General features: G+C 54.4%; 2 protein-coding genes across 2 annotated transcripts in view; one reads left to right on the top strand and one right to left on the bottom strand.

Annotated features, from left to right (window-relative positions):
- Positions 1-10,040, bottom strand: part of NXN (nucleoredoxin) — a 37,169-nt gene extending 27,129 nt beyond the window's left edge. The window contains exon 1 of the mRNA XM_088533068.1: positions 9,688-10,040. Coding sequence (XP_088389194.1) covers positions 9,688-10,005 — 318 coding nt within the window. The 5' untranslated portion in view covers positions 10,006-10,040. The remainder of the gene's footprint in view (positions 1-9,687) is intronic.
- Positions 10,041-15,410: 5,370 nt separating this feature from the next.
- LOC104567674 (multidrug and toxin extrusion protein 2) lies at positions 15,411-24,317 on the top strand. Its single transcript, XM_088533069.1, has 17 exons — positions 15,411-15,460; positions 17,401-17,502; positions 18,033-18,101; positions 18,511-18,659; positions 18,967-19,009; positions 19,879-19,923; positions 20,277-20,374; positions 20,665-20,762; positions 21,089-21,202; positions 21,420-21,487; positions 21,864-21,972; positions 22,091-22,166; positions 22,458-22,527; positions 22,787-22,919; positions 23,114-23,208; positions 23,457-23,538; positions 23,918-24,317. Exons 3-17 carry the CDS (start codon positions 18,093-18,095, stop codon positions 24,133-24,135), a joined length of 1,407 nt encoding a protein of 468 aa, XP_088389195.1. The 5' UTR covers positions 15,411-15,460; positions 17,401-17,502; positions 18,033-18,092; the 3' UTR covers positions 24,136-24,317.
- Positions 24,318-24,783: the final 466 nt, after the last annotated feature.

The following is a 24,783-nucleotide window of genomic DNA, read 5'->3' on the forward strand; positions in this document are numbered from 1 at the left end:
CTGCAAAGTCCTGATTGTGCCCCTTCCATGCACAGCGCGGGCACAACGGCTTCAACAGAGCTCCAAAACAGGCCGTTAAAAACAAACCCTTGGCCGCTTCCCTGGTCATACCTGGCCGCCAAGCCACGCTACACACGCCTGGAAGGGCCGGCCGCTTTCCGCGGCCCCCGAGCGGTTCCTAACGCCAGAGCGGCGCCGATCCCGCCTCGCATCTGCACGCCGGGCCGGGAAGGCAGCACCTCAGCCACCAGCCTGCAGGCTCGTCGCCTTCCCGAAGGAAGGCAGCACAGCTCCTTGCCCTGGTGAAACACTCGCTATCAGCTGGCGTAGGAAGCGCGTTCCTGCAAGCTAAACGCCGAAGCAGGACTTGGCCGAAGCAGGACTTGCCGGGCAGGATTTGTCGCCTGGCGCCCTTCGATTTGCCAGGTAAAACGCCTGAGGCTTTCGGCAGCGACGCTGCTGGCCCTGTCCCTCGGGCAGGGGCTGCGCTCGGAGGCACCGAGTTCATTAGGGGAGCGGCGGCGCGGGGCTGCTCCGGGCGCAGGGTGCACCCCAGCGCCACGTTCCCAAGCCCCTCGCTGCTCTGGAGCAGAACCAGGTGAGCAAGGACGGCTTAGGCGGCTTCGTGGCTGGGAAGGGACTTCTCCTTCCTTTGCAATTGTGTTCATTAATGCATTCAACCCCCAGTTTTATCCTGACTTTCCTCCACATTAGCTCCAGCTCAGCACGGCACCGCACGGGGCTGGGGTCGCACACGGCGCTCCCCGCATCCTGCGCAGCATCTGGGCAAACGGATGCTTCGGAATGGTCCTCTTGAACTATCAGAGAAGGTGGGGAAGAACCAACATCTGCTCCCACTAAACTGTGCAAATCCTGCTATTTTAGCTCCAAACCCTTCCCACTGGGAGGGAAAGGTGTCCGGCTTTCCTTCCGAGGCTTCCTGGGGATACAGGGCCTTTCAGCAGGCCATCTCCAGGCACCTTCCAAACATTTAATTAAATGCTGCAGCCCCCGCCCCTGCCAGGGAGCTATTGCAAACAGGCCCCCGGTTCAAACAGTAGCTCGGCAGCACAAGCGCCGCTTTCTTCCCCATTCATGGAGCCCGGGAAGCCGGGAATTGCTCGGCCCCCAGCAGTGAGGAGCCTTTCACGGGATGGAGGGGAAGCTCCCAAGGCCAATGAGGGCGATTCCAGGCACCCAGAATTAGGGGAGGGAGGAAGAAAAGTCACCAAAGCTGCAGGGGACGAGGACAAGGACGAGGGGCCTGTACCTCCATGCAGCACATGAGGGCAGATCCGGCTCCAGCTGGGAGCGCATCCCTTCCTGATTTAGATTCCAGGCATTTCCAAAGAGCGCTATTAGCAGGGACCAGTTCGTCCACCTAAGAGCCCCGGAAGAGAGGTAAAACAGTAATCACATTTTTTTTCCTCCCCTGGTTACCTATGGGGTGGGACTTTTGCTGGTTGAACTACCTCTATTTAAGCAAAAGTAAAGGCAGGCATCTGCATTCGCAGCGTCAGCTGCGAGCAATGAGCTAACGTGCAGATGCAATGGCATGTCAGGATCAGCCCAGGCCGGGGCAGGAATGCTTCCATGTATGGAAAAACACTGGAGCAGTGAAACCGTAAGCTTGGAGCAGAGCAAAGTGAGAGGTTCCATCAATGAAATCGTGGACTCAGGTTTAGAGGATTTAGCAGCTCGGATCTGCCATAACATCATCAGCACATATTACAATAAATTTCACACCTTTTCCAAACGGGGCTCCCCCGGCGAGGCTGCGCCTGTTTCGGAGGCTGCCTTTGGCACAACGGGATTTAGGGAAGCCAACGTGGAGCCGGCTCCTGCAGCACCGCAGCTAGGAGCTGGCACGCAGGACGAGGCAATGACAGCTGGAGGAATACGCTGAGCTGCGAATTGCAGCAGCCGGGGAGCCAGCGCTTGCTCCTGCCAACTCTGCGGGAAGGGCAGGGACCTTCCAGCTGAGGCACCGGGGAGCAGAACGGGGGCAATAACCCCTTCCACTGGGGAGGCACAAATCAAGCGGGCCCGTTTGTCAGCATCCTGCGCTAATGCTGATGAAGTAACGGCTCTGACTTCATCTCTCCCGTGGAACCTCCTGGGAGCCCGGGAGAACCAGAATTCCTCTCTCCTGCTCACTCACACAGGAGGAGATGGGTTTCAGTTGTGCTCCTGGTGCTCCTCTCTCTCCTGCAAACGTTACCCAGTTCTCACCCGCATTCTTCTCTCCCCGTGCATAACCCAGGGCTCCTTTCTTGCGGAGATGCCTCCTGGATGGACCCTTGGGCTGCCACCCCGTCGCAGAGTCCCCTGGGATGAGTCACACAGAGCGGCCTCCAGTTCAAGCTGCCATTTGACCATTCCCAAGCACCCAAGGATGCCACCAGTTATTTCTTTACACCTTGAACAGAGAGGAAAAGAAGAAAAAACAGTAACTCTCGGCAAACTGATTTTAAACAGGGACCTTTGCACCATTTCTCTGTCAATACTACTTTAAAGCCAGGCTTGATGTGGCAAAGGGAGACAAAACGTCCCAGGAGACTTCGGAGCTTCTCTCTTTGGCTGAGCGGACAGAGGAGACGACAGCCCCAACCTGTGCTCCCGCCAGGTCTTCCCGGTGCAGACACACAACTGCCTGTCCTGGTGCTGGGCTGGGCGCCCTGCCGGGAATGCTGCCGCGCGGGTGGCAGGGAACAGGGCTGTGTCCCTAATTCCAAGCGTTTGGTGGGAGCCGAGCGAGCCCTGCACGGGCTGCTCTGCCCCGCGTTTGCTTGTCCCCGCTTCCGCTCACAGGCTTCTCCTCCTCCGCGCATCCTGCCGGGCAGCCCCGGCCGCCGCTGCGACCCACAGCGCTTCGAGGACCTCGTTCGGGGCCCGGCTTTAGGAACCGGATTCTCTCACGTTCGTATCCACCGAGTTTTCCGCCCGCTCCCTCCCAGCGCGGGCAGGGAGCCAGCCCCTGCGCTCGGCTCCGTGTCCCTGCCTGCTGGGGGCTGCTCCCGTTGCTCAACTCCGGCTCACGCCCTGACGCAGGAGCAGCCGCCGCGCAGCCCGCCCAAACCAAGACCGCAAATTCTTTACATATTAATAGTTGGTTTCAATTGTTCGCAGCGTTGAAAGGCAGACGTGAGAATATTCAGAAACCCTTCCTGCATCCTCCTCCTTCCGCCCTTTCCTTAGCTCTGGATACTCCAAGCTCACTCACTAAGGCATCACATTCCCATTGGAAGCGCTACAAGGTCTGTCATTAGAGAGGCTGATGCACTTATCAGTTTGCTTACCCATCAACTCCACATCTCACTGCCAGCCTCCCCCCTGCCCAAATCTTCACTTTGCCACAGATTTAACCTTGTGTTAACCATAGTTGTCATCTCCTCCAGTGATGACACTGGCTCTAGTGGCTGTGGCAGTGAAGGCACCGGTCTGGAATTCATCCGGATGAGATTTTCCCCTTTGCAACAGACTGTCTGCATCTCTTCGCTGGGCAGCTAATTCCCTGAGTCTTTATTCACGCTGTCCATGCAAAACGCAGCTGCGCCGAGGCGGGAGCCTCTGGTTTGCAATAGCCCAGAGCTGCTTTTCGACATCTCGGGCAGGTTCCCTGAGTGTCTGAAGCGACTCCCACGTCCCCGCCAGCTCTGCGCCCCTCTCCCCTTCCCTACCTGCTATTAGATTATTATTTGCCTCAGCACAAAGCCATCTGCCTCGCAAAGTTTCGAGTACACAGCGCATTACACTGGGCTGTTATGGAACTGGTTTGAAGACTACAGACAGCTCTAAAGCCATGATTATTCGGTGTTCAACCCAGGCTGAGAGCTCAGGAGGCAGCTTGTTACTTGCTGAAAGCAGGGGGGCTGAAATTACCCGGGAAGAGTTCAAAGCAGCAGTTAATTCAACATCTCGACTTTCAAAAGCACAAAAATCACAGGCTCCTGCAGTGTGTAAGCTTTTTAAAAATGACAAACTACTAACTGTCAAATCAAAGCAGCAAACAGAAATCCACACGGCTGATAAGACAAATAGTTGCATTTTAAAGAGTAATTAAATATCACTTTGGAATATTTTGCTTGGAACTCGTTTCCCTGATAAAGCACGGGAGGGGAAGGAGATGAGGAGGAGGCAACGTGCAAATACCAGCATATACCCACGCACCCCAAAACTCCTCGCCGTGCAAAACGCTCGAGCGCGTTTGCGCCGCCGCCCCGACACCGCTTGGGCCTGCCCCTTTCCAGGCAGTTCATATCAAACCCCAGCAATGAGGAACAGATGATGGTTGTGTTGGATCTCCCCGGACGGGGAAGGGGTGTGGGGCGGGAATCGCTCTGATCTGATCACCAAGAAGTGCAGATTGAAACCATACCCCGCGCTCTGCGCTGGGAACTTTGCTGAACAAGACAGGAATGCAAAACACAGGCCTCAACGCAGACGAAATGCAAGAGAACTGAAACCTTAGCCCAGGCAGCATTAGCTAACCTTACCATAAGCTGCTTGGAAACATTAAAAGTACATCCACGAGAAGGATCAAAAACCTCCCGACTCCAGAAATCCCTCAACTCTCCCAAAATTGTATCCGTTAACAACGCACGATTTCACACCAGCTTTCCCAGGACGAGGAGGCACCTAGGGAAAGCTAAGGAGACAGTTTACTGCACTTCCAACTAAAATACTATAAAACTGCTGGAAAAATTAGGAACACGGCGTGATCACCACCTGAAGGCAACCCAAATTCCTGCTGCTGTTTTGTCACCACCACCACAGGACCTGCAGGGTCCAGCACAACACCCAGCTGCACACAGGAGCCCTAGGAGTCCCTGGGCGGATAGGGACAAACCATGGGCCTGATCCAGGTATTCCCAAGCTCTATGGAATGACATCTGTGGACTTGAATGTGCTTTCAGGCAAGGCCCTCAAATATCTCTAATAACCGACTGAAGGACGCAATAAACAACAGAGCAGATGACACATCAGCAAGACATCTAAAATACCGATTTTCCTCTGGAAAAAAGCACGCAGGCAGCCCACATTTTGGATATACGGTGAAATTTAACCTCCGAGGGCGTCAGCAGCGTTTTTGCAACTGCCTGTTGCAGGGTTTGGGTTTTACACAGGGCCTCCAGCCCCAGCATCTGACGATACCAGCTCACACTTGCTGGGGTTTCACTGAACATTAGGGTCTGTGCACGGGACAACTGCTAATCACACAGAGAGTCACTGCAGAGCTGCAAAGCTGTACGAAACGCACTCAGAAATCCCCTGCAAAAGCAGCAGCAACAAAAAGAATTTGAGAACGTTTTGGCTCTGGTGCTCTCCTCTCTATGTGGAAATACTGAATATCCCTCACTCCTAATTAAACTTTGCTCTTGCCTTCTCTCTAACAGCACAGAAATATGCTCCGTGCTCTGCTCCCTCTGCTGTAAGTTACTTTCAACTCTTGCAAACATCTTAACATATTATTTTTGAGAAAAATAGGGTGCTGATTATTTTAAAAAACTTAGCTCTGCAACCTGAGAGTAACAAATGGAATTGTCAACCATGCAGTTTTTAATGAACGTTTTCATTCCGACATCTGGATTAAGATGCCACAATGAAAAACAGCACGCGGGCTTCTCTGCTCCTTCCCTAGATCACCGTTCTTATGTTTCTGATCCAGTGAGTTTCAAAGAAAACAAAGAATCTGTTGGTGCTGCTAATGCCTCGCTTCTTACTCAATAACCTTATGTCATGAAAAGCCCATATTTTTCAAATCTGCATCTCCGCGAGCCAAAGATTTCATATACATTCCCACCCCCAAACACAAAGTCAGGAATACAGCTGAAAGTGATTACCTAGATATTTTTATATGATGAAACTCAAAGGCTGCTTCAAGTGATTTACAAAATTTTCTGCTAGACACAAATCCCCCAGCTGTGCTGACCACTTGCCTCCCAGATCTCAGCAGATGGCCATTTCAGAAAGAAAAGGTACAAGCCCCTGAAAACTGTCCAATTGGCTGCTATTTTGCCAGTCCAACCACTAAAACAACGAAACCCCAAACTAAGAACATGCTCCCTTCTTCCTCCTTAGGGTGAACAAGAGGAGGCCTTGTCTTCTTTATGTAAAGCAAAGGCACATTCCTCTCTGACACAGAATTCAGCAAGAGACACGCTTGACATCAGCATGGGGGAAAATACATAAAACCGGGATATACAAATCCAGCTTTATGGTAAAGGGAAGAAGAATCCGGGCAACATCCAAGGGGATGTGTAAGTGCAAAGAGAGAAAATCGGAGGCAAAGGTGTGACTGTGACACAGAGTGGCCGCTCAGCAAAAGTGTCACCAGCAAATCAAGGAGCTAAAAACGAGGAAGACGGGAATGGCTGAAGTCTTGGGAGGCGGGAGAGGGTCTGGGGGGAGGCAAGGGCTGAGCAGAGGAGGCAGGATCGTGTCCCCTGACAGATGGGAGGCTGCCGTCCCATCCCGTCCTGTCCCACACACACAGATGGGGGCTTTGCATTACCGAGGTTTGCAGGGCCCTGGGTAGCGAGGAGGAATTAAAGCTGCTGTTAAAGCAACCCTCCAAAACCGGAGCAGCTGTTCAGGCAAACGGACAACAACAGGGTAACGTTAAACCAAAACCCCAGACGCAGCAAAGACGCAGATCAGCGTCCCCCTCGCGTTCCGCTCAGCGACTCCAGCTGCTATCAGAGGACAAATCAATCATCAACAGCTGCTTCCAACCACCCAACCTGAGCAGCCCAGCAGGGTGAGTACCAGAAGGGCCGGGCTCTCGCTTGATGCAGGACGGTTCTGTTCTCTACCAAACCCAGGAACCTGGCAGCCTGGGGCTCAGACGGAGGCAAGATGCCACCCTCAGCACTAACCAAAGGCCTTTCCCAAGTCCAGATGTTTGCTGATTTCTGCTGCTCTCTTTTATTACTGGTTTGGAGACAGAAACTGCCACAGCCTGAAGTTATCCAAATTTGCCTGGTTGTTGCAAGACTTTTATGCCCTTGGTAACTGCAACATGGCATTATTAAGTTACTGAGGAGCTCTAAGGAGAGAGACTGTTTTCTTTGACAACCCACACTACTTTCACCAGTAAACCATAAGATTATATTTTACATTTAGGACTGTGGGAATTTGACTGCAGGCTGCGAAGGAGGCTCTTCAACGGCTGGGCTTCAGAAAAGGGAGAGACCTGAGAACATTAGAGTACACCAGGGAACGAAAATGGGCACACTGATAAATACTTCAGCATGCCTGATACGCTGGGAACCAAGGCCAAATAGCTGTATTATTTATTCAATAACTGCGAGCAACAACAACGATGCCACAGGCAGCACAGGAGGGCGCGTTGCCTCTCCCCAAAGTCTTTACGAGCTCCCTAGATGAACCGAGTGACCCACAGGAGCGATAAGCAGAGGCTGGATGGGACCTGTAGACTTCGAGCCCAGTCCCCCGCTGCTACGGGACCGTCAGCAACTCGCCCAGCCCTAGAGGACCCAAGGACAGAGGCTTCCCAGCCTCTCAGGGCTGCAACCGATGCAGTTCAGCCCCGTTTCCCCACATCTCTCTATCACCTCCACGGCGTATCTAGAAGACGCCCTCCAGCAAACCTACGTAATTCTCTGGTGCTTGCCTTGCATGAGGTCTAAGAATAGCCCTTAGTGCAATGGAACCATAACTCAAAGGAGCCTACTGTCTGCATTTCTTAAAATACTTCTGGTTTTAAACAAATTAAGCCCGCAAGGTACTGAGCATATGCTAGACATCCCCGACTCTTGCTGGCATGTAGCTGAAAAATAGAAAGTTTTGTGCTGTTCTAGAGAGCCAGGTCATTAACCCAAGTATTTAAAAATCAGCCTATTATACAAGGAAACTTCTAACTGCCTCAACTACAGGTTATAAATCTGCTGTTTAGAAATCTGATATCCAGACATAATTGCCCTTACAACTTACAAATAGGTTCTCTGTTATCCATAGATTAAACTTCCTTCAAAGCTACATCACATCTGCTTAGTTTTGAAAATATACAGCACAAGCTTCAATTACTTTACGCTCCACACGAAAATAATCCCGAATTTAACTCAGGTTTTTTTCAGAATAAGAATTTAAGACCCCATAATCTTTTTATTTCGGATTTTCTCTCAATCTAATAGATGGAAGCACTGGCTGGAACGTAGAATTAATGCCACCTTCTACTTCTGCTGTTCCCCAACGATGTATCTACGCTGCAGGGGAATTTTTGAAGAAAAAGTGTCAGGCGAAGTCTCACCATCTAAATAATCTAAAATGTTAAGGGAAAAGCAGCCTGTTTGAGGCCAGGTAGATTGGGGTAGAACCCAAGCACGGGGGACGTCTGAGATGGGATCAGCCGCCTGGCAGCCCTGGTCCGTGCGGACTCTCCAGACAGGAATTTTCACAAAGCTCCTGCTGAAGCCTCCTCGCTGCAGCTGCCCCACAACCTCCTGCTTCTCCTCCGCACGCCGGGAGCGACGCTGGCGAAAACGAATTTGCTCATGATGCTGCCCAGCAGTGCCCAGCGCTTTCAGGAGCTCCGCTGTAACCACACTCCAAAGAGACATTTAGAAAGGACGCTGTGGGGAACCATCACTTTAATTATTTCCCAATAGCTTTCAGCAAAGATTAGATTTGTAAAGACGCTCCTTTTCTTTCTTTCTTTCTCTTTTCTTTTTTAAACATCAGCACTGCAAACTCATGGTGCAAACTGAAAATCCACCCTTGGCCTTTCTACCTCCCGGAGCCTCCGTTCTCTGGTTCACAAAACTCTTTTTGCCCGATATGTGTCCACCTTTTCCATCAAAGTCCTCAGATTCGGGGCTGCCTGTACCTCACTGTGCACCAGGCACAGCAGCCTTTAAATAACCGCGAGCAGCAGCACATGGGTTCAGCTGGCAGCTCCGCCAGAAATTCCCGCACTAGCTGCGTCCAAGGCGCTTTTTGGCAGCGGAACCTCCTCTCTCCAGCTAAGCAAAGCGGCGGGTCCCATCCTGCATCCCCGCTGCGGCGGATGGCCCCGAGGACCTCGCGATGGGGATGGGCTCCCCCGTGCTCCCGTCTCACACACCGCACACCCCAAGCCCGTTTCCTCCGCACCGAGTTGCGCCAGGTCCCTCCGAGCGCCCGCACTGAGTTTTCACCACCCTGCTCCGAGGAGCGGACAAGGCTATAAATAACCCAGTGGCCTTTTCTTGTCCCCCCTCCCAGCCCAATTCGCCCATTCCCTTGCCGGGGACAGCGCAGCGCAGAGCCACCCACGGCCCCTTTCCCCCCACGCTGCAGATTTTGGGGAGTGGGTATGTACCCCTCCGTCCCTCTGGGCAGGGGTGCCGGGGGGAAGCTGGAGTCACAGGGGCGCCTAAAAAGCAGGAAGGGCCTTTCCGGAGGCAGCTGTTTCCACTCGAGGTAGGGGCTGGGGCCACCCGCAACCTGGGGTACCCTGGCGCTCCGAGACCCCGCGGCAGTGGGAGCGGGGACCCCCCCCCCGGGTTGCTGCGGTGCCCCCCAAGACCCCCCCTTCCCACGTCGGCGGGGGCCGAGGAAGTTTCTGGAAGGCGCGGGGCCACGCGCCCTCCGGCGACGCGCCCGCCCCGGCCCCGGCCCCGGCGCCGGCCGCGCAGACAAAGCGCGGCGCCCCGCGGAGGGCAGCGCGGCGCGGCCGCCCCTCACCTTGCGGTGCTTGTCGGCGAAGGGCAGCGCGAGCCAGGGCATGGCCCGCACCGCCTCCTGCCACTGCTGCTGCTCCTGCTCGGCCGACACGAAGACGATCTCGAGGCGCTGCGCGCCGCCCGCCGCCGCCTCCCCCTTGAAGCGCCCGTAGAAGGCGGCCAGGCTGGCGCCGAGCTGCGCGCACGGGCCGCCCAGGCTGCAGCCGAAGTAGAGCCCCACGAGCGAGACGCCGCGCGCGGCCAGCGCCGCCACGGCCACCTCCTCGCCGTCCGCCGCCACCAGCACGTCGCCCAGCACCTCGGCCAGGCCGCCCGCCATCGCGCCCCGCGCGGCGCCGCGCCGGCCCCGCTCCGCTCCGCGCCCGCCGAGCGCCGCTCTGCGCCGCGCTGCGCCGCGCCGCGCCCGCCAGGGGGCGCTGCCGCGGCGGCCGCGCCGCCCCCCGCTCTGCCCGCCCGGCGCCGAGCGGGAGCCGCGGCGGCCCCCGCGCCGGGGAGGAGAGCGCGGCCCGGGCGGCGCCCGCTCCCCGGAGCTCTACGAGGCCGCGAGGGGGGGAAAGCGCTTCCCGCCTTTGTCTCCGAAGATCCCGATTCCAAAGATCCCGGGGACAGGCTGCGCCGGGGCGGACTGAAACCCCGCGTGCCCCAGCCAAGGCAAGTCCAAGCGTCTGCGCAAAGGACACGCTGCTCAGAGAAAAGCACGGGGTGCGCTACGGAGAGGCGCTGCAGTGTAAAAAATAGTTAAAAAAAAAAAAAAGATTTTTACTCGTTCTATGTTTCAGAGCATTGCACTTCCGCCCTGCTAATTAAAAATGGGGTCAGACAAATTGAAATCCTGAAATCGCGAAGCGTAAGCACTGGAAAATTTGGCTTCATTGAATTACAGTGTCAGTCTGGCTGAAACACAGAAAGGAAATAAAGCATAAACAGTGACATGCAAACGGGGCTTTAAGGCTATTTGCTTTTTCTAATCAAGGGTTGGCATCTGCAAATGCGCAGCATGTGCTGCAGACCTCGTGCCGACGGCGCAGCGTCCCACCGCGGCTGCCCCTGTGCCAAGACCGGGCCTGGCCGCAGGCTCCGCTGCACCGGGACGGCCACCGGCCCTTCCCCGAGCGCTCTGCGGCCAGCGCGGCCAAACCCACCCACGGGTGTTTGCACAGTTTAGTCCTATCTCAGGATCTGGGGGGTTTGGGTTTTGTAAGGTTTGCTCTGGAGCATCTGCAGCCTTTCTGTAGGTACACGCAGATGTGTAGACGCTGTAGATGCACTGTGAGGAAAGCATCTACGTAGGTTATGTACTTTATCCCTTCCTGCTCTTTGAAAGAGCCCCAAAGCAGCAGTCTTAAATCTTGCTAGCTACTGTAAAAGCCTCCTTTATTTTTGCAACGCGTCCTTATATGGCTTTTCATTTGGCTTCTTATTGTTGCTGCTTTCAATTTTATTTCAAACTATTGTATAGCATCCAGAGCCATTAGGGGTAGTTTTATAAATACAATTAATTATCATTATTATTATTACAACATTACAATCTCTCTTTTCTTTTGCCAAAATCTGCTCCCTAGAGGTGATTCAAAGCAAGAGGAGTTTTGTCTTGTTTTTATTTGTCCTGCCTTATCTGCCTTAATGAAGTATTTGGGCTCTTTAGGGCAGGGAAGCTGTTTTAAGTCTGCAGCCCTGAACTCCAGACAAGCCTATGTGGCTATATAAATACTCCGTTGTAAAAAATAACATTTATGGTCACAGTCAATTTGTCTGACCCCGTTTTGAATGAACAATGAACCAAAGATGCTCTGAAACACAGAGCAAGTCAAAAGTACTGCTCTTTCTTAAAGAACCAGAAAATAAAATGTGGAAACAGCTGTGCTTGTTGAACACCACCACTAACCTGAGCGTGTTGCTATGCAGACAGAAACCGCAGTTAAGCCCCGCAGATGGTTGCAGGTCTCGTCCCCGCGAGTAGCAACGACCCCACAGCTGAATCGCAGCGGCTGTTTCTGAGCCAGTCGGATAGATGAGACCTGAGGAGGCAGAAAGACATCACGGGGTTTTTAATAAACACTTTCCTGTCTTGGAGGGATCCCTTGGAAGGATGCTGCCAAGCTGCATTTTTCTTACTACTATTTTTTTTTAATACTGCAGCCCCTTTAAGCAGTACGTACTGTGTTTTTCTCTAAAAAGTGTGTCCTTTGAGCAAATGTTTTTATTTGCCTTGATTTGTTTCCCCCACGGCCAGTGCTTGTTAGGGTCATTCTGCAGGAAAAGGACAACAGACTTTTTCCAGGAGAAAGTGAAACTGAGCGGGCTGCAAATGTTGCCAAACAAGCAAAGAAACCTGGGGGGAGAGGAAGTTTTCATCAGCAGCTTCCTCCGGTTCCTGGATTTTAATGGAAACTAGTGAAAGTACCAGATTTTTAGAAAGAGCTGGTGGAATTGTGTTAAAACTGCTGTGGATGAGTACGTTTAAGCACAATTCCAGTGCAGTTAATAAGGCTCAAGTGACATCTACTGGCTAAAGGCTGCATGGTTGGGATTTGTATCTGCAAAATGAGCATTGAACCAGACTGGAGAGGAGCCGCAACCCCGCAACAGGTCGGACGAGTTTTCAGGCCGAGCAGAAGGGCACCCAGCACCTCCCCAAAATCCGTGCTGTGCCCAGGCCCTACAGAGCGTGTGGCTCTGCCCACAAAACCAGGCTTAAGGATGCGTCCTGCCCAAAGCGGTTAGGGGCACGAGCAGGAATTGCAAATTGAGAGGGGCTCGCTCTTCCTGCTGCATTTGCAGAAGCTCTTCATGCTTTGATGGTTTGTGCCCAAAGTTGATGAGATGAAGGCGTGGTGATATGTGCTCATCAGCTTGAGCAAATTAAACCCAGGGGATCACAAAGAAGAAAAGCAAAGAAAGGTATGTTCAGGGTGGTTTTTAAAGAGGAGGGCCTGAAGTGCCCTGAAGCCATAGATTAAAAGCAAACATAAAAGAAAACTCCTTTCTACCACCAGCAGAAAGCAGCAGTCTGGTTAATCTTGATGTTTAGGGAGGCAGTGCAGCAGGAGCAGGATGAATTTGGGAACAGTCACATGGGCTGTATGTGCTGACAGTGGCTCTGAGCATGTTTTCCTATGATGCGGTGCTTAAATAAGAACTAATTTGATTGCAAAAAAACTCTTTAATTTTAATTTAGCTGTACCCTGAACTCCAAACGGCGCAGGGGGGAGTGGATTTTCCATGGCATCTGGACAGCAGCCAGCAGCAGGGTCCCCTAAAAGAAAGGGGCACTCTTCAAACAGTTAAGCACTTAGCAGGAATCCTTTGTGTTCTGATGTTTTTTCTTATTTGGTAGCTCTTAATTGTAATGGTTCCAGACATGGTACATTTGTGGGGTGTATTATAGCAATATCATGTTGGCTGCGTTTCAGCATATGGACACACATATCGGGCAGAAGCTCTGGATAGTCGTCCTGCTGGGAATCTGCAGAGAAAAGGCCTCATCCTGCTCTCCTGATGCTGCAGGCAAATGCGGTGACCTCCCTTCGACTGGATTGACATCAGCCCCACTGTGAAGTGCGCTGGGTCCCAGCTGCTGAAAGCAGCTCTGGCAGGGCAGGCCATCTGTGTGCTCCACATGGCTGATAGCCCGTCACACATTAACTCCCTGAAACGGGGCCGTGTTAAGGTATCGGACTTCCCAAACACTGCTCCAAATCCATTGGAGGTCCACGCTATGGAGCTGCTCCGGAGGAATTTGACCCTTCAAATTCTTGTAGCTGGTGTTGCAATACAGTTACCATCCGGAGGGATGAGGGCAGCTGGGTTCAAGGCTAGCGATACCTTTGACCCTCCTCATCTGTCCGATGAGCCCGGATGGATCTCGTGGGGTGGCTGATGAGCTCCGTACTCCATCCTGGGTGGGAAGGAGCAGCTTCCCTGCCCCCTGCGCAAGCTTGCATGATTCGCATCCCCATCGGCTCATCCAGGGAGGCTGGAGCACCACCAGCTCCAGCGTTTCTGCAACAAAACATCCCCGCTCGGCAGCAGCGTCTCAGGATACCCCTGCCCACCCGTCAGACCTGGCCCTGGCTGCCTGCGCTGCTTCCCTGAGAGCCACGTGTGACCACAGATACCCAAAATAGCCCCTGTAGAAGCAAATCCTTTGACTTCAAACAGCAGCAGCAAAGCCCTTCAAGAAAAGGGGCTTCAAGCACAGCCTGAAGAGCCAGGTTTTTGTTCTTTCCTACGTCCTTTTCCCCGGGTTTCTGGCAGATTCTCTCCTCCCTCTTTGCCAAGCCAGGGCATTGATCTCAGCAGGATCACAAGCGAACTTCAAAGGGACTCACACTTGCCCTGCCTGTCGATGGCCACAAATGGCACCAATCTGAGCCTTGTCATTTCTCTTCCTGCCTCCGTGTGAGATAGCGGCGGCCACAGGAGCCCTCTGGCCATCACGCAGCTGCGATGCACATCCATCACCTGAACACTTACGGCAAAAAAAGCCTCAAGGGTCTGAAACATTAATATGTCTGACCTGAAGTGCCTGAAAACACTGGCCCTGTACGTTACCACCCTGCAAGTGACCTTGTCCCATAGGGACCAAACCAGAAAGGAGACAGTCCCCCAAAATGAGCAGGAAATCAAGGACCAGAGCGCAGCGGCATTGGACACCTTTATCCTGAGATGCTCTCTGATTTCGTCAGCACCCATCAAATCAATGCAGATATGTTTCACCATCACTATTATGCAATTCTTCTTGATGTCATTTTATACTCAAAAGGGCAAAGAGTGCAAGTAAACCATTAACGAGACTTTACATACCTGCATGGTGACATCACACGTGCAGGACACGCAGGCATCACTTGAGCGGCTGTAAAACCAAACCTTGCTTTCCACCGTAGTTTTCCACACGTTGGAGACAGATTTGGTTACAGGTACTCCGATACGAGCACCTGCACTTAGCATTTCGCTAGGATTTCACTCCTGTCACAACCCAAGCTCCTGTGTGGCCTCTTCTCCATGGTGGACATGGGCAGCCTGGCCTGGGATGGCGGCTGACCCTCATCGGGCTCCTTCAGACCTTTGATCCGCTGTGGGGGCAAGGTGGCTCCGGCCCAGGCCCCATTCAGAGGGACATCCCGGCCTTGTGCAGGGGGATCCCGGGGTCTCATGGGGGGACCCAGAGATGGGGGCAGCCCACAATGATGCTCGTGGCACGAAGAGAGCCTTTAGGCCCTGGGGATGTGGGGAGGAGGCCCTGCCCTTGGACAGGTATATGTTGGCACGAGAAAGCCTGTTCTTCCCCCAGAGACCTCCAGACACGTCACCCCACAGAGCCCATACCCCCAATGCAGGAGGTACAGCCCATAGCCAGCACCCTGGGTCCCCGGTGCTGGCAGCAGGGTCCCCGTCCCTGGGCTGCACACGTGGGGACAGATCCACAGCCTTGATGCCCCCAGAGCCACCAGGTCGGATGGCGACAACCGCCCGCCCCGGCCCCGCGCGAGGCTCCCCCGCCGCTCGCCAAGGCACGGCGGGACCGCGCGCGGCCGCTCCAGGCCGGCCCGGGCCGGTCCGCCCCCCGGCGGCAGCCCCGGGCCCCAGCGCGGCCGCGGGGGCGGGGAGGCGGCGGCGGGCCGGCCCCGGCCGTGCCCATAAGGCGGGCGGCGGCGGCGGCAGCGGCAGCGCATGGCGGCCGTGGCGGCGCGGTGCCTGCGGGGCGCCCGCCGCCTCCTGCCCGCCGGCGCCCGGCGGAGAGCTGCGAGCTGGCCCGGCTGGCGGGGCCGGTGGTGAGAGCCGGGGCCCGGCGGGAGGGACGTGCGATGGGAGCGGGAGGCGCCGCGTGCAGCCGCGACCTGGAGCTGTCCCCAGGGGCGGCGGCGTGAGGGGTAACGGTCGCCGCGTGAGGGGTAACGGTCGCCGCGCGCAGGAGGAGGGGGTGTAACGGCCGCTGCGTGAGGGGTAACGGTCGCCAAACATGAGGTAACGGCAGCAGCCGTTGGAGCAGCCTCGGAGGCGGCTGCCTCCCCCCCGCGCAGCCTCCCTACCTGAGCGGCCTCAAGAGCCCCCTTCGCCCCCCTCAAGACGCTGGTTCCCGCTCCCCTCGCGGGTCCCTCTGCTCCTGGGACACCTGCCCGTGTCTGCGTCCGCCAGCGCCTTTGCTCAGGGCGCAGCTCCCGTCAAGCCCGGTCCTTCCCTGCCTTATTCCTTCATTGCCACCTGCATGTTTAGTCTTTGTCGCAGGAATTCCTGTTGCTGGTTAGTTTAGTCCGTCAAGTCGACATGGGCACTGGCAGCGCCGTGAACATGGCTTTAGAAGAGACGCAGTGGGCTCTCCAGCTGTTTAAATGGTTCAGTGCAACCTGGTCACAGCCCCAGGCTCTGCCCCATTGCCCCCACATGGACTTAAGCAAATCCTGGGGTTGGTACCTGCTCTTTGGCCTCCCCAAAAGATGCTCAGGGCTGAGGTCCCCAACGGCAGGCTCTTCTCAGAGCCCTTGTACATAGAGGTCCATCTGCACCAAGATAAACCCTTTCTCTTTCCCTGGCGCTCTAAAGCCCAGCGAAACACACACCACGACAGTCAAACACGGGCCCTGCTCTAAATCCATCAAACATTAAGTTTTAGTGTTTGAACCTTCTGCTCCGTCTGCTAAATAAGTACCAAGGGAAGATTTTCTCTGAGACTTCCTCCCTGCCATCAGAGCACCAACCTGCCGCGATCAGACAGCAGAGCAAGCCAAGTCTGATTTCTCTTTCTATAGCTGAATCCCCCAGCAAAATCCCCGCAGCAGAGCCACCTTTGGCTCGAGATACTTCTCCCAAAGCCCAGATAACCTCAAAACCAAACCTGAAGCTGTCTTCCAGGTGCAGGTGTCATCAGTAAATACTCATTTCGTGTCAGTTCTTGTGCTGGATCAAGCATGGAGGTAGGGAGACCTCCTGCACGGATGATTCACAGCGGCTCAGCGTGCCCGGGCCCTGTTCTTCCTCCAGCCCCACAAGAGGTGCTTCTCCAGCTTATAAAACCACTGGAAGGAAAGCAGCTTGAGCCAACACCGGGCATGGTCCTGGCCATGCCCACCTGGCAGTGAGCTCTAAACACCCCAAGCTCCTACCGCCTTCTTGCTCTGCCATGTCCCTGTGTCTTGGACACCTGCAGAGGGGCTGCCCCCTTGCCCAGGGAAAAAGAGGTCTCAAATGCAATTGCCACCACAGTAACTTTAACCCTTTCTGTAGCCCCAGGTTAATATCAAGTAAGCTGGACTTAGCATTAGTCCAGGAGGAGAGGATAACACGGTTTGAGGAAAAGAATTTTCCCCTTGGCATACAATAACTCAGAAATACATAAAAGAATGCTGATTTTTCCCCCATACTCTACACTGTTTTCCTACTAGAAAATGGGATTTTTGGTGGCTCTGTTAAACCCCATGTAAAACAAAGTCATCTATCAGATTGATTGTGTAATTCCTAAATTCCACAGCTCAGGGGCAGCTTTAGGAGACAAAGGAAGAGCTCCGGGAGCCCCAGGCAGCGTTCGCTACAGAGAGGCAAGGCAGGGAGTGTCTCTTGCTGCAGAGACCGGTTCCGAGTCCAGCAGAGCCCTGGGTTCAAGGCACTGCTGTAAAACCAGGAAACTTGGACTGTTCACAGTCCAACTCCTGGAGCAAGGTGGTGTTTGTCAAGCTGCAGTCAGAGCTTACCTCACAGTGTCCTCCTTCCATCCTAGTTTGTAGCCCAGCTGCTGGGTTTCCTGATCAGTGTGGTCAGCTCCATATTCTGTGGCCATCTGGGGAAAGCTGAGCTGGATGCTGTGACGCTGGCTGTGTCTGTAAGTATTGCTTTTTCTTCTTTCATGTAAAGCATACAAATTGTGGGTCTCCTTAAAAAGACAAAGAAAAACCCTGGAGGAATTCTTACCCAAGAACCGCCGTGTCTAAGCACACCGATGCAGCGCACCTACCAAATTGCTTTTGCCCCAAGGACAGGCAGGAGGTACAAGACTGAGCAGTACCCGGTAGTGTCAGTGCAAGGCCAGCACCTGGGCAGGCAGCTTGAGTCTGTGACCCAGCTCTCTGGACCTGCCAGGCCCAGGCACGCTCCTGTGGCTAGAAATAGCACTGCTAGTGACCCTTTAGGTATTTGGCCTTTGTTGGAGGATCTTTTATCTTTTCTCACAGTATAAGAGGAAAGAGGCTGTTTGGATAACATTTGTGTGTTATTCTGAGAACAGGAGACAGTCTGGAGACTTCCCAGAAACTCACAGCAGAAACGTCTCCCCACCCAGCTGGGAGACACACAGCGCTTTGGGCCAGCTCCCCTGTGACCCTCCCTACAGACCGAGTTCTCTCTCCCCTCCAGGTTATCAACGTGACGGGCATCTCCATTGGTTCTGGTTTAGCCTCAGCATGCGACACGCTGATGTCCCAGGTCAGTAGCTGCTCCCCGCTCTGTGCTTTGGGAGGACTCAGCTTGGTGCTGCCCTGCATCCTGTGTGGGACAATACGGGCACAGAGGGCAGGAGGCCGACAGCTTCCAGCCAGCCTGGGGCTCCGAACGTGCTATCCGGAGCCTGCTCCCTCCGTGCGGGACAGGAGGGGCACAGATGAGGAAGAGATGGGGCTGAGCCAGACTCTCCAAGGATCACTGGGTTGTACCTAGGTAGCAGGGGGATGTGTATCCTAGCTGGGGTCTGGTTCCAACCAGCTCAGCACTAGCTGCTGCTGGGAGTGGGAAGAACTTGCATTTAATTGATCTGTGGCTGCCTCTGGAGCAGCACATCTGCCCAGATGCTCTCCCCTCGCCTTAACTCTCACCTTGGTGCTGTCTCTCCACTCAGACCTATGGCGGCAAGAACCTGAAGCAGGTGGGCACTATCCTGCAGCGGGGGATCCTTATCTTGCTGCTGTGCTGCTTCCCGTGCTGGGCAATCTTCATCAACACTGAGCGCATCCTCCTGCTCATCCGACAGGACCCCGAGGTCTCCAGGTCGGGAGTGATATCAAGTCTGGCCCCTCCTTGGTCTGCAGCGTGTCAGGTGTCAGCCCTCCAGGGTGGGGATGGGCCTTTCCAAAGGCTCTGGCTGGGGATGAGCTCTGGGATCTCGCTTGCTGACAAGGCCATCAGAAACCAAGATTATGGATCTAGGGTCCCCTGTACCTTCTCTGGAACCTTTAAAGTCCCCAGGCCTTGGAACTGAGGCACTGCTGGGGCCTCTATGTCCTTTGTAGCAACCTTGCTTGGTTTGGCTGTTGCTTTCCTGTGTCATTAACTGGGGCAACAACTCTCTTTCCAGGTTAACGCAGGTCTACGTGATGATCTTTATCCCAGCTCTTCCAGTAAGTTGCTGCTAAAGCTCTCAAGTTCTGTAACCCTCAGTAATGTTTGGGGGAAAGAGGGAGGGTCTTTGCTCTGTGGATCGCAGGACTGTGTGATTTAGGGTTTTACAACAGGTTGCTTGATCTTAGGCCTTAACAGAGGTGCACTGGTCATGGCTGTTGGACTAGCAAACATGCACTCTTCCATCTCACTGTGCAAAGGCTTTTCCTGAAGCCCCATCTCTGCACAATAAGTAACTGCCTATAGATTTTGGAAGCAGGGGCTTCACACCTGGCTCCTAGCTGAGAGATAAAGGCTGCAGATTGCTATGAGCACACACTCACAGTGCCAGGTTTTTGCCTAGTTGTGCTGTCTCTTTGAAGAAACTCCCCTGGGAGAGGGAGCAGTTTCCGTAGAAAACAATGGCTGTGAGTTATCGCTTTCCTCCAAGATTTGCAGACTTTCTCATGCTAATGGAGAAGCTTGGGAGATCTGCAGTTTGGAGACCAATCTCTCATCCTGGTGAGAACAGAGAGGGTTAGTGCCCAGCAAAGGTGGGGATGGTGCCACTCTGCAAGGTCAAGATTCTCCTCAGGGCCCAGCAAGGGAAGCTGCTTTATGCTTTGCCTTTTGATACTCTGAGCTTGGCGTGCAGCAGTGTCACCCAGCTTAAAACAGCCACAAGACCCACGTGTCGTTGCAACATGCCTGGCTGTGGCATCCTGGCAGGGCAGCAGGAGGAAGTGAGGAAGGGATTTATCCATGAGTGTTAAATTGTATCTGGCTGTTGAACCATAGCAGCACCGGGTTCTTCTCTTGTGCGGGGCGGTGGGGAGGGCTTCGGACTCCCACGTGGCAGTGCTGATGAACTGAATCCTCCTTCTTTCAGGCGGCATTTCTGTACCAGCTGCAGACAAGATATTTGCAAAGTCAGGTACTGTGTAACTAACTAGGCCCTGGGCCACAGATTATAGGTATTCCTGGGAATGCAGATAAGGGTGGTGATCTAAGTTCACCCTGTCCGAGGGAGCACTGGGCTGAGAAACATCTGATCTTTAGTCTTCAGCCAGCCCTGCCGAGCAGGAAGAAGCCTTGGGACTAGTCTTGCTACAGTCTCCCCTTTGCTACCTCCCACTTCTCTGCTCTTGAGCCCCACGTGCTGCTTCCCTCCCTCACAGGAGTCATGCTTTTGCCATGCTGCTTTTGGATAACAGCAAGGGTTGGTGGTGGCTGTGGGTCTGGGCAGTGCTGGGAAGGAAAACTCCAAGGTGTGTCTTTGGCTTCCAGGCGATCATTTTGCCCCAGGTGATCACGGGCATGGCAGCCAACATCCTCAACGTGGCCATGAACGCCATCTTCCTGTACGCGCTGAAGCTGGGCATGGTGTAAGTGTGGGCAGAGCTGGTGGCAGCATCTCCCTCAGTGAAGAGGTTTGCTCGGGCTGCAGGGGTGCCTTGGGTGCCTGGTTCTGCTCCAGACAGCCTGGAAAGAGAAGGCTGGGGGAAGACCCGCGTGCAAGTGCAGACCCAGTTCATGCCCAATGGGCAGCAAAGCCTCGTGCATCTGCCTCTCTCCCACAGCTGCCACAGAGCTCCCATGGGTGCCACCAGGTCTGTTTTGGAGGAATTGAGGTTGGAAAGGATGCTGTTTGTAACCCGTGCATGTTTTTCCTCAGAGGATCTGCCTGGGCCAACACCATTTCTCAGTACACACAGGCCATTCTTCTCTTCCTTTATGTGCGATGGAAGAAGATCCATGTGGAGACCTGGGGAGGTACTATTCATGCTTTGTTCATTTAAAACACTGCTGTCTGCTACGGGGGATTTGGCAGTGTCACTAGGACGCAGGCTATAGGCCTGATAGAGGGATTATAATCCCTTCAGAGCACAAGAGACTAGGCTGAGCCCAAGCCCATGACTGTACGCCCAAGTCCTTTCTCTTTGCCTTGGTTCAGGAACATGCTGCCATATAGGAAGCCTGGACTGATGTCCTGGGAGATGCAGCTTGTGGTCCTTGTATGGAGAGAGTGCCCAGAAGATCATGTGTCTCCCCCATGCTGGGGGAGAGTGCGTTCATTCTGCTTCACCTCTTCCTTGCAGGCTGGAGCATGGACTGCCTCCAGGAGTGGGGTTCCTTTATCCGTCTGGCTGTGCCCAGTATGCTCATGATGTGTATTGAGTGGTGGACCTTTGAGATCGGGAGCTTCCTGGCAGGTGAGTCCAAACTCTTCCTTCCCCTGACTCAACAGGGCATCTTCCTCTCGCACCTGCCTTGGTGCTGCCTCTCTGCTGCCCCCGCAAAGCACCTCCTGCCAGCACTCGTACACGGGGCTGGTTCACCCATTAGATGGGAGCCCTGTAGCTGCTGCCTCCTCGCCATCAAAGGAGTTTTCATTCCAATATAACAAAGGAGATGCTCAATGTCTTCCAGGGCTGCTCAGCGTGGTGGAGCTGGGCGCGCAGTCTGTGATCTACGAGCTCTCCTGCGCGGCCTACATGGTAAGGGCTGCGTGTGCACGCGGGGCTGGCTAAGGAGGGCAACGAGGTGGGAAGCAGAGCAGGGTACCAGGCTGGCGGTGCCTGACCCGCTGTTGGGAGGTGCCTGCTGCATGAAACCCCTCGCTGCAGCCTGCAGACCCCTGCCCAGAGGAGACCCGCGCTGTGCTCACGTTAGCATTGCTCGGTTCCTAGGTATGGCAAGTACATTCTTTACGCTTCTCTGATGCATCCAAAGAGACGTTATGCCCATGGTGCAGAAAGTAGCCTGGGACTGGGTGTCAGTGGCAACACTTTGTCCCTAATGCTCTACCTGGGAAGAGACAAACTGTTGCAGTCTCTGCTGCCACTCACCTCCTCCTCGTCCTCTGCTCCTCAGGTGCCGCTGGGCTTCAGCGTGGCCACGAGCGTCCGAGTGGGCAATGCCTTGGGATCAGGGGATGCGGTGCAAGCCAAGACCTCCTGCATCACTGCTCTGCTGTGCTCAGGTCAGCCCAGGCTCCAGTGGAGGGCAATAAAGGGTAGTTAGGTAGTTTGCAGTGTTTGTAGTTAGTTAGTTAGGTAGTTTGCAGAGCAAAGCTGTTTGACTATTTCTTTCTCTTTCAGGAGTGTTTGCTGTAGTGGTTGCAACCTTACTGGGAGTCCTGAAGGATACTGTGGGCTACATCTTCACCAGTGACAAGTGAGTTGACTGCTTTCTTTTAAGTATAATTACTGTCTTGGTGGGCCCGATGTGCAATGTCCTACGAACAGCCCATAGGTGGAGTTCATTAACTCCCACCAGGCAAACGTTCCTCCCCTCTGCCTTGTGTCACACGGATGCCCCTGATTCTGGGACAACACCGTGGCAGAGCACAAACGCATGTGCTTCCAGCAGCAGGTCCAGCAGGCCAGGATCAAGCTTTCCCAGCTGGCCAAGGTGTGCAAACCCCAACCCTACCTTCCCTGACCAGCACATACATTTTCCCAACAGGGAGATCGTTACCTTGGTGTCCAAAGTGATGATGATCTTTGCTCCGTTCCACTTGTTCGATGCTGCAGCAGTGAGTATTCCAGGGCGTGGAGCGGTTCCTCTCTGCAGGCCGTGGTGTCAGGGAGAGGGCAGAGCTATCTTTTGCTCGTAATCTGTTACAATGATACAGAGAAGCACCCTGAGAAACTGCCAAAGCAGTTGCTTGCATTAGTTATAGCTTCATCTTCAGCATTCCCCTGTGCTTGTAGCTTGTGCCATACCCTGAGCTCCTCTAGTGGTACCAGCCAGACTAAACGCTGTCCCGCATGGTGATTCCTCTGCCTCCTTAGGCGACGTGTGGCGGCGTGCTGAGGGGCGCAGGGAAGCAGAAGCTGGGTGCCATCGCCAACGCTATCGGCTATTACGCCATCGGCTTGCCCATCGGCATCTCGCTGATGTTCGCGGCTAAGATGGGGGTGCTGGGTAAGTTTGTTCTCTGTTTGGTGTTGGGGATCAAGCTGTGAGTGAGTTGCCAGCACTGCTCCTGTTGGGTCAAACCCCATGTTCTCTCAGATCAAGACTGGCTTAGCCTGAGCAAAGTTCTGACACCACCAAAATCCTTGGGCAAGAGCAGGGTTTCTCTGAGTCCTCGCTGAAATAACTCTCCCTTGTTGCAGGTCTCTGGGTGGGGATGATCATTTGTATATCTTTGCAAGCCCTTTCCTTCTCAACCTTTGTCATGCGCATGGACTGGAAGAAAGCTGCAGAAGAGGTAAGGCTGGTGCTTCCCTCAGCTCTTAGAAGGCTTTAGGCCAGTTCCTGTCTCACTGCAAGGTTACAGCCCTGCAGCCATTTGTGGGTAGAGAGGCGCAAAACAAGCCCTGTCCCTCTGCTCTAGCACAGTGAGGATTTGGTGCTGAGCATGCTTGCTTTGGGAAGGTCCAGGAAGGAGACAGAGGCTTGCTTGGTTGGGCAGAACATCCCTACTCCACAGAGAGCAACTCTTTTGTGTGTTTTCAGGCTCAAATCCGAGCTGGACTGAAAAAACAACTGGAAGATGTGAACTCCAATGGCACAGCTGCTAACAAAACATCTGCTCTGGGTACGTAACCAGGTCTGATAACAGGGAGGGAGCCCAAGTTCTCCACCCAGGCCCTGCTTTCCCTCACAGCTCTGTCCTGCTGGCCCAGGCAGCTGGGAAGGGCACAGTGTGTGCTGCTGGTCCCAGCCTAGTGGCACTTCTGCTGCCTTCAGTAACGGGCACAAGATATTTGTTCCCTGTTGCTACCTGGGCTGTTCCAGGGAAGAGCCAGCGCTGCTGCTGTTTGTGTTAGCAGGGGATACCTGCCCCTCGGCTGCTGCATTTCCCAGTGTCCTTGAGCCTTGGGAGATACTGTCACTAGTCCTTATGCAGTAACAGGCTGGGAGCTCCTGGCTTGGCAGCTTGACTTCTCCAAGATGCTCATCTCTCTGTTGCACAGATTACGTCCCTGTCGATGCCAACGCTGTGGACACCGTGGTCTTGCCTGACAACATCGTGGTTGCTGAGAAGCAGCCCGATCACCAGCTCGTGGTGCAGGAGGCGCCGGCCGCTCCTGTGCCGGGGAGAGCCCTCATCCTCCGCCGGCTGCTGGTGGCTGCTGCGGCCGTCGCTGTCCTGCTCACGGGCTTGCTGATCCGACTCCTGACCGGCAACTGATAGAGATGACGTGGGCACAGCCCCGGGAACCCGTGGCTGCACGGAGCAGGGAGGTGCAGGGTCCTGTCCTAGGAGGATGACAACCAGGGGAGGAATTTCCTCCTCAGTAGCTTGTTAAGAGTCACTTCACTTGATTTCTGGTTAAGTCAAAACGTCTTATACCCCATGCTCGGTTCCTCAAGGAGACAAGTGTGTCCCGCTCCTCCAGGAAGCAAGTGTGTGAGAGCCTGTCCCCTCTCCAGCACTGCGCTGGGGATGTCACTTGTGATGCAGCTGAAGTGTGTCTAAAGCTAGCCAGGGAAGGAGATGGGCCCTGTGCTGCCCTCCTCCTGCTTTCCAGCTCCAGCGAGCGCTTGACCGTGTGCTTTGGCTAGAGCAGAGGCTCGTGCTGCCCACAAAGCACCTTCTCTCACGGAGCCGCCCTGCCTGGGTCTCGGCAGGTCTGAGCCCACTTGCTCGGCTACAACAGCGCACCGTGGTGCAAGGCCCTTTTGCTAGGAAAGGGCTGACTCCCACCAAGGCATTGGTGCTGGCTCCTGGCCCTAAATGCAGGCGCAGAGCCTAGAGCAACTCTTCTTTGCACTTTTGTAACCTGGGATTTTGATACAATAAAGTTTTCTGAGTAAACCTTGTGTAGTTAATGGGCTG

Source organism: Tinamus guttatus, unplaced genomic scaffold (genome assembly GCF_059628265.1).
Source record: "Tinamus guttatus ecotype Peru unplaced genomic scaffold, ASM5962826v1 Tinamus_guttatus_pri_ptg000480l, whole genome shotgun sequence".
Classification (NCBI taxonomy): Eukaryota; Metazoa; Chordata; class Aves; order Tinamiformes; family Tinamidae; genus Tinamus; species Tinamus guttatus.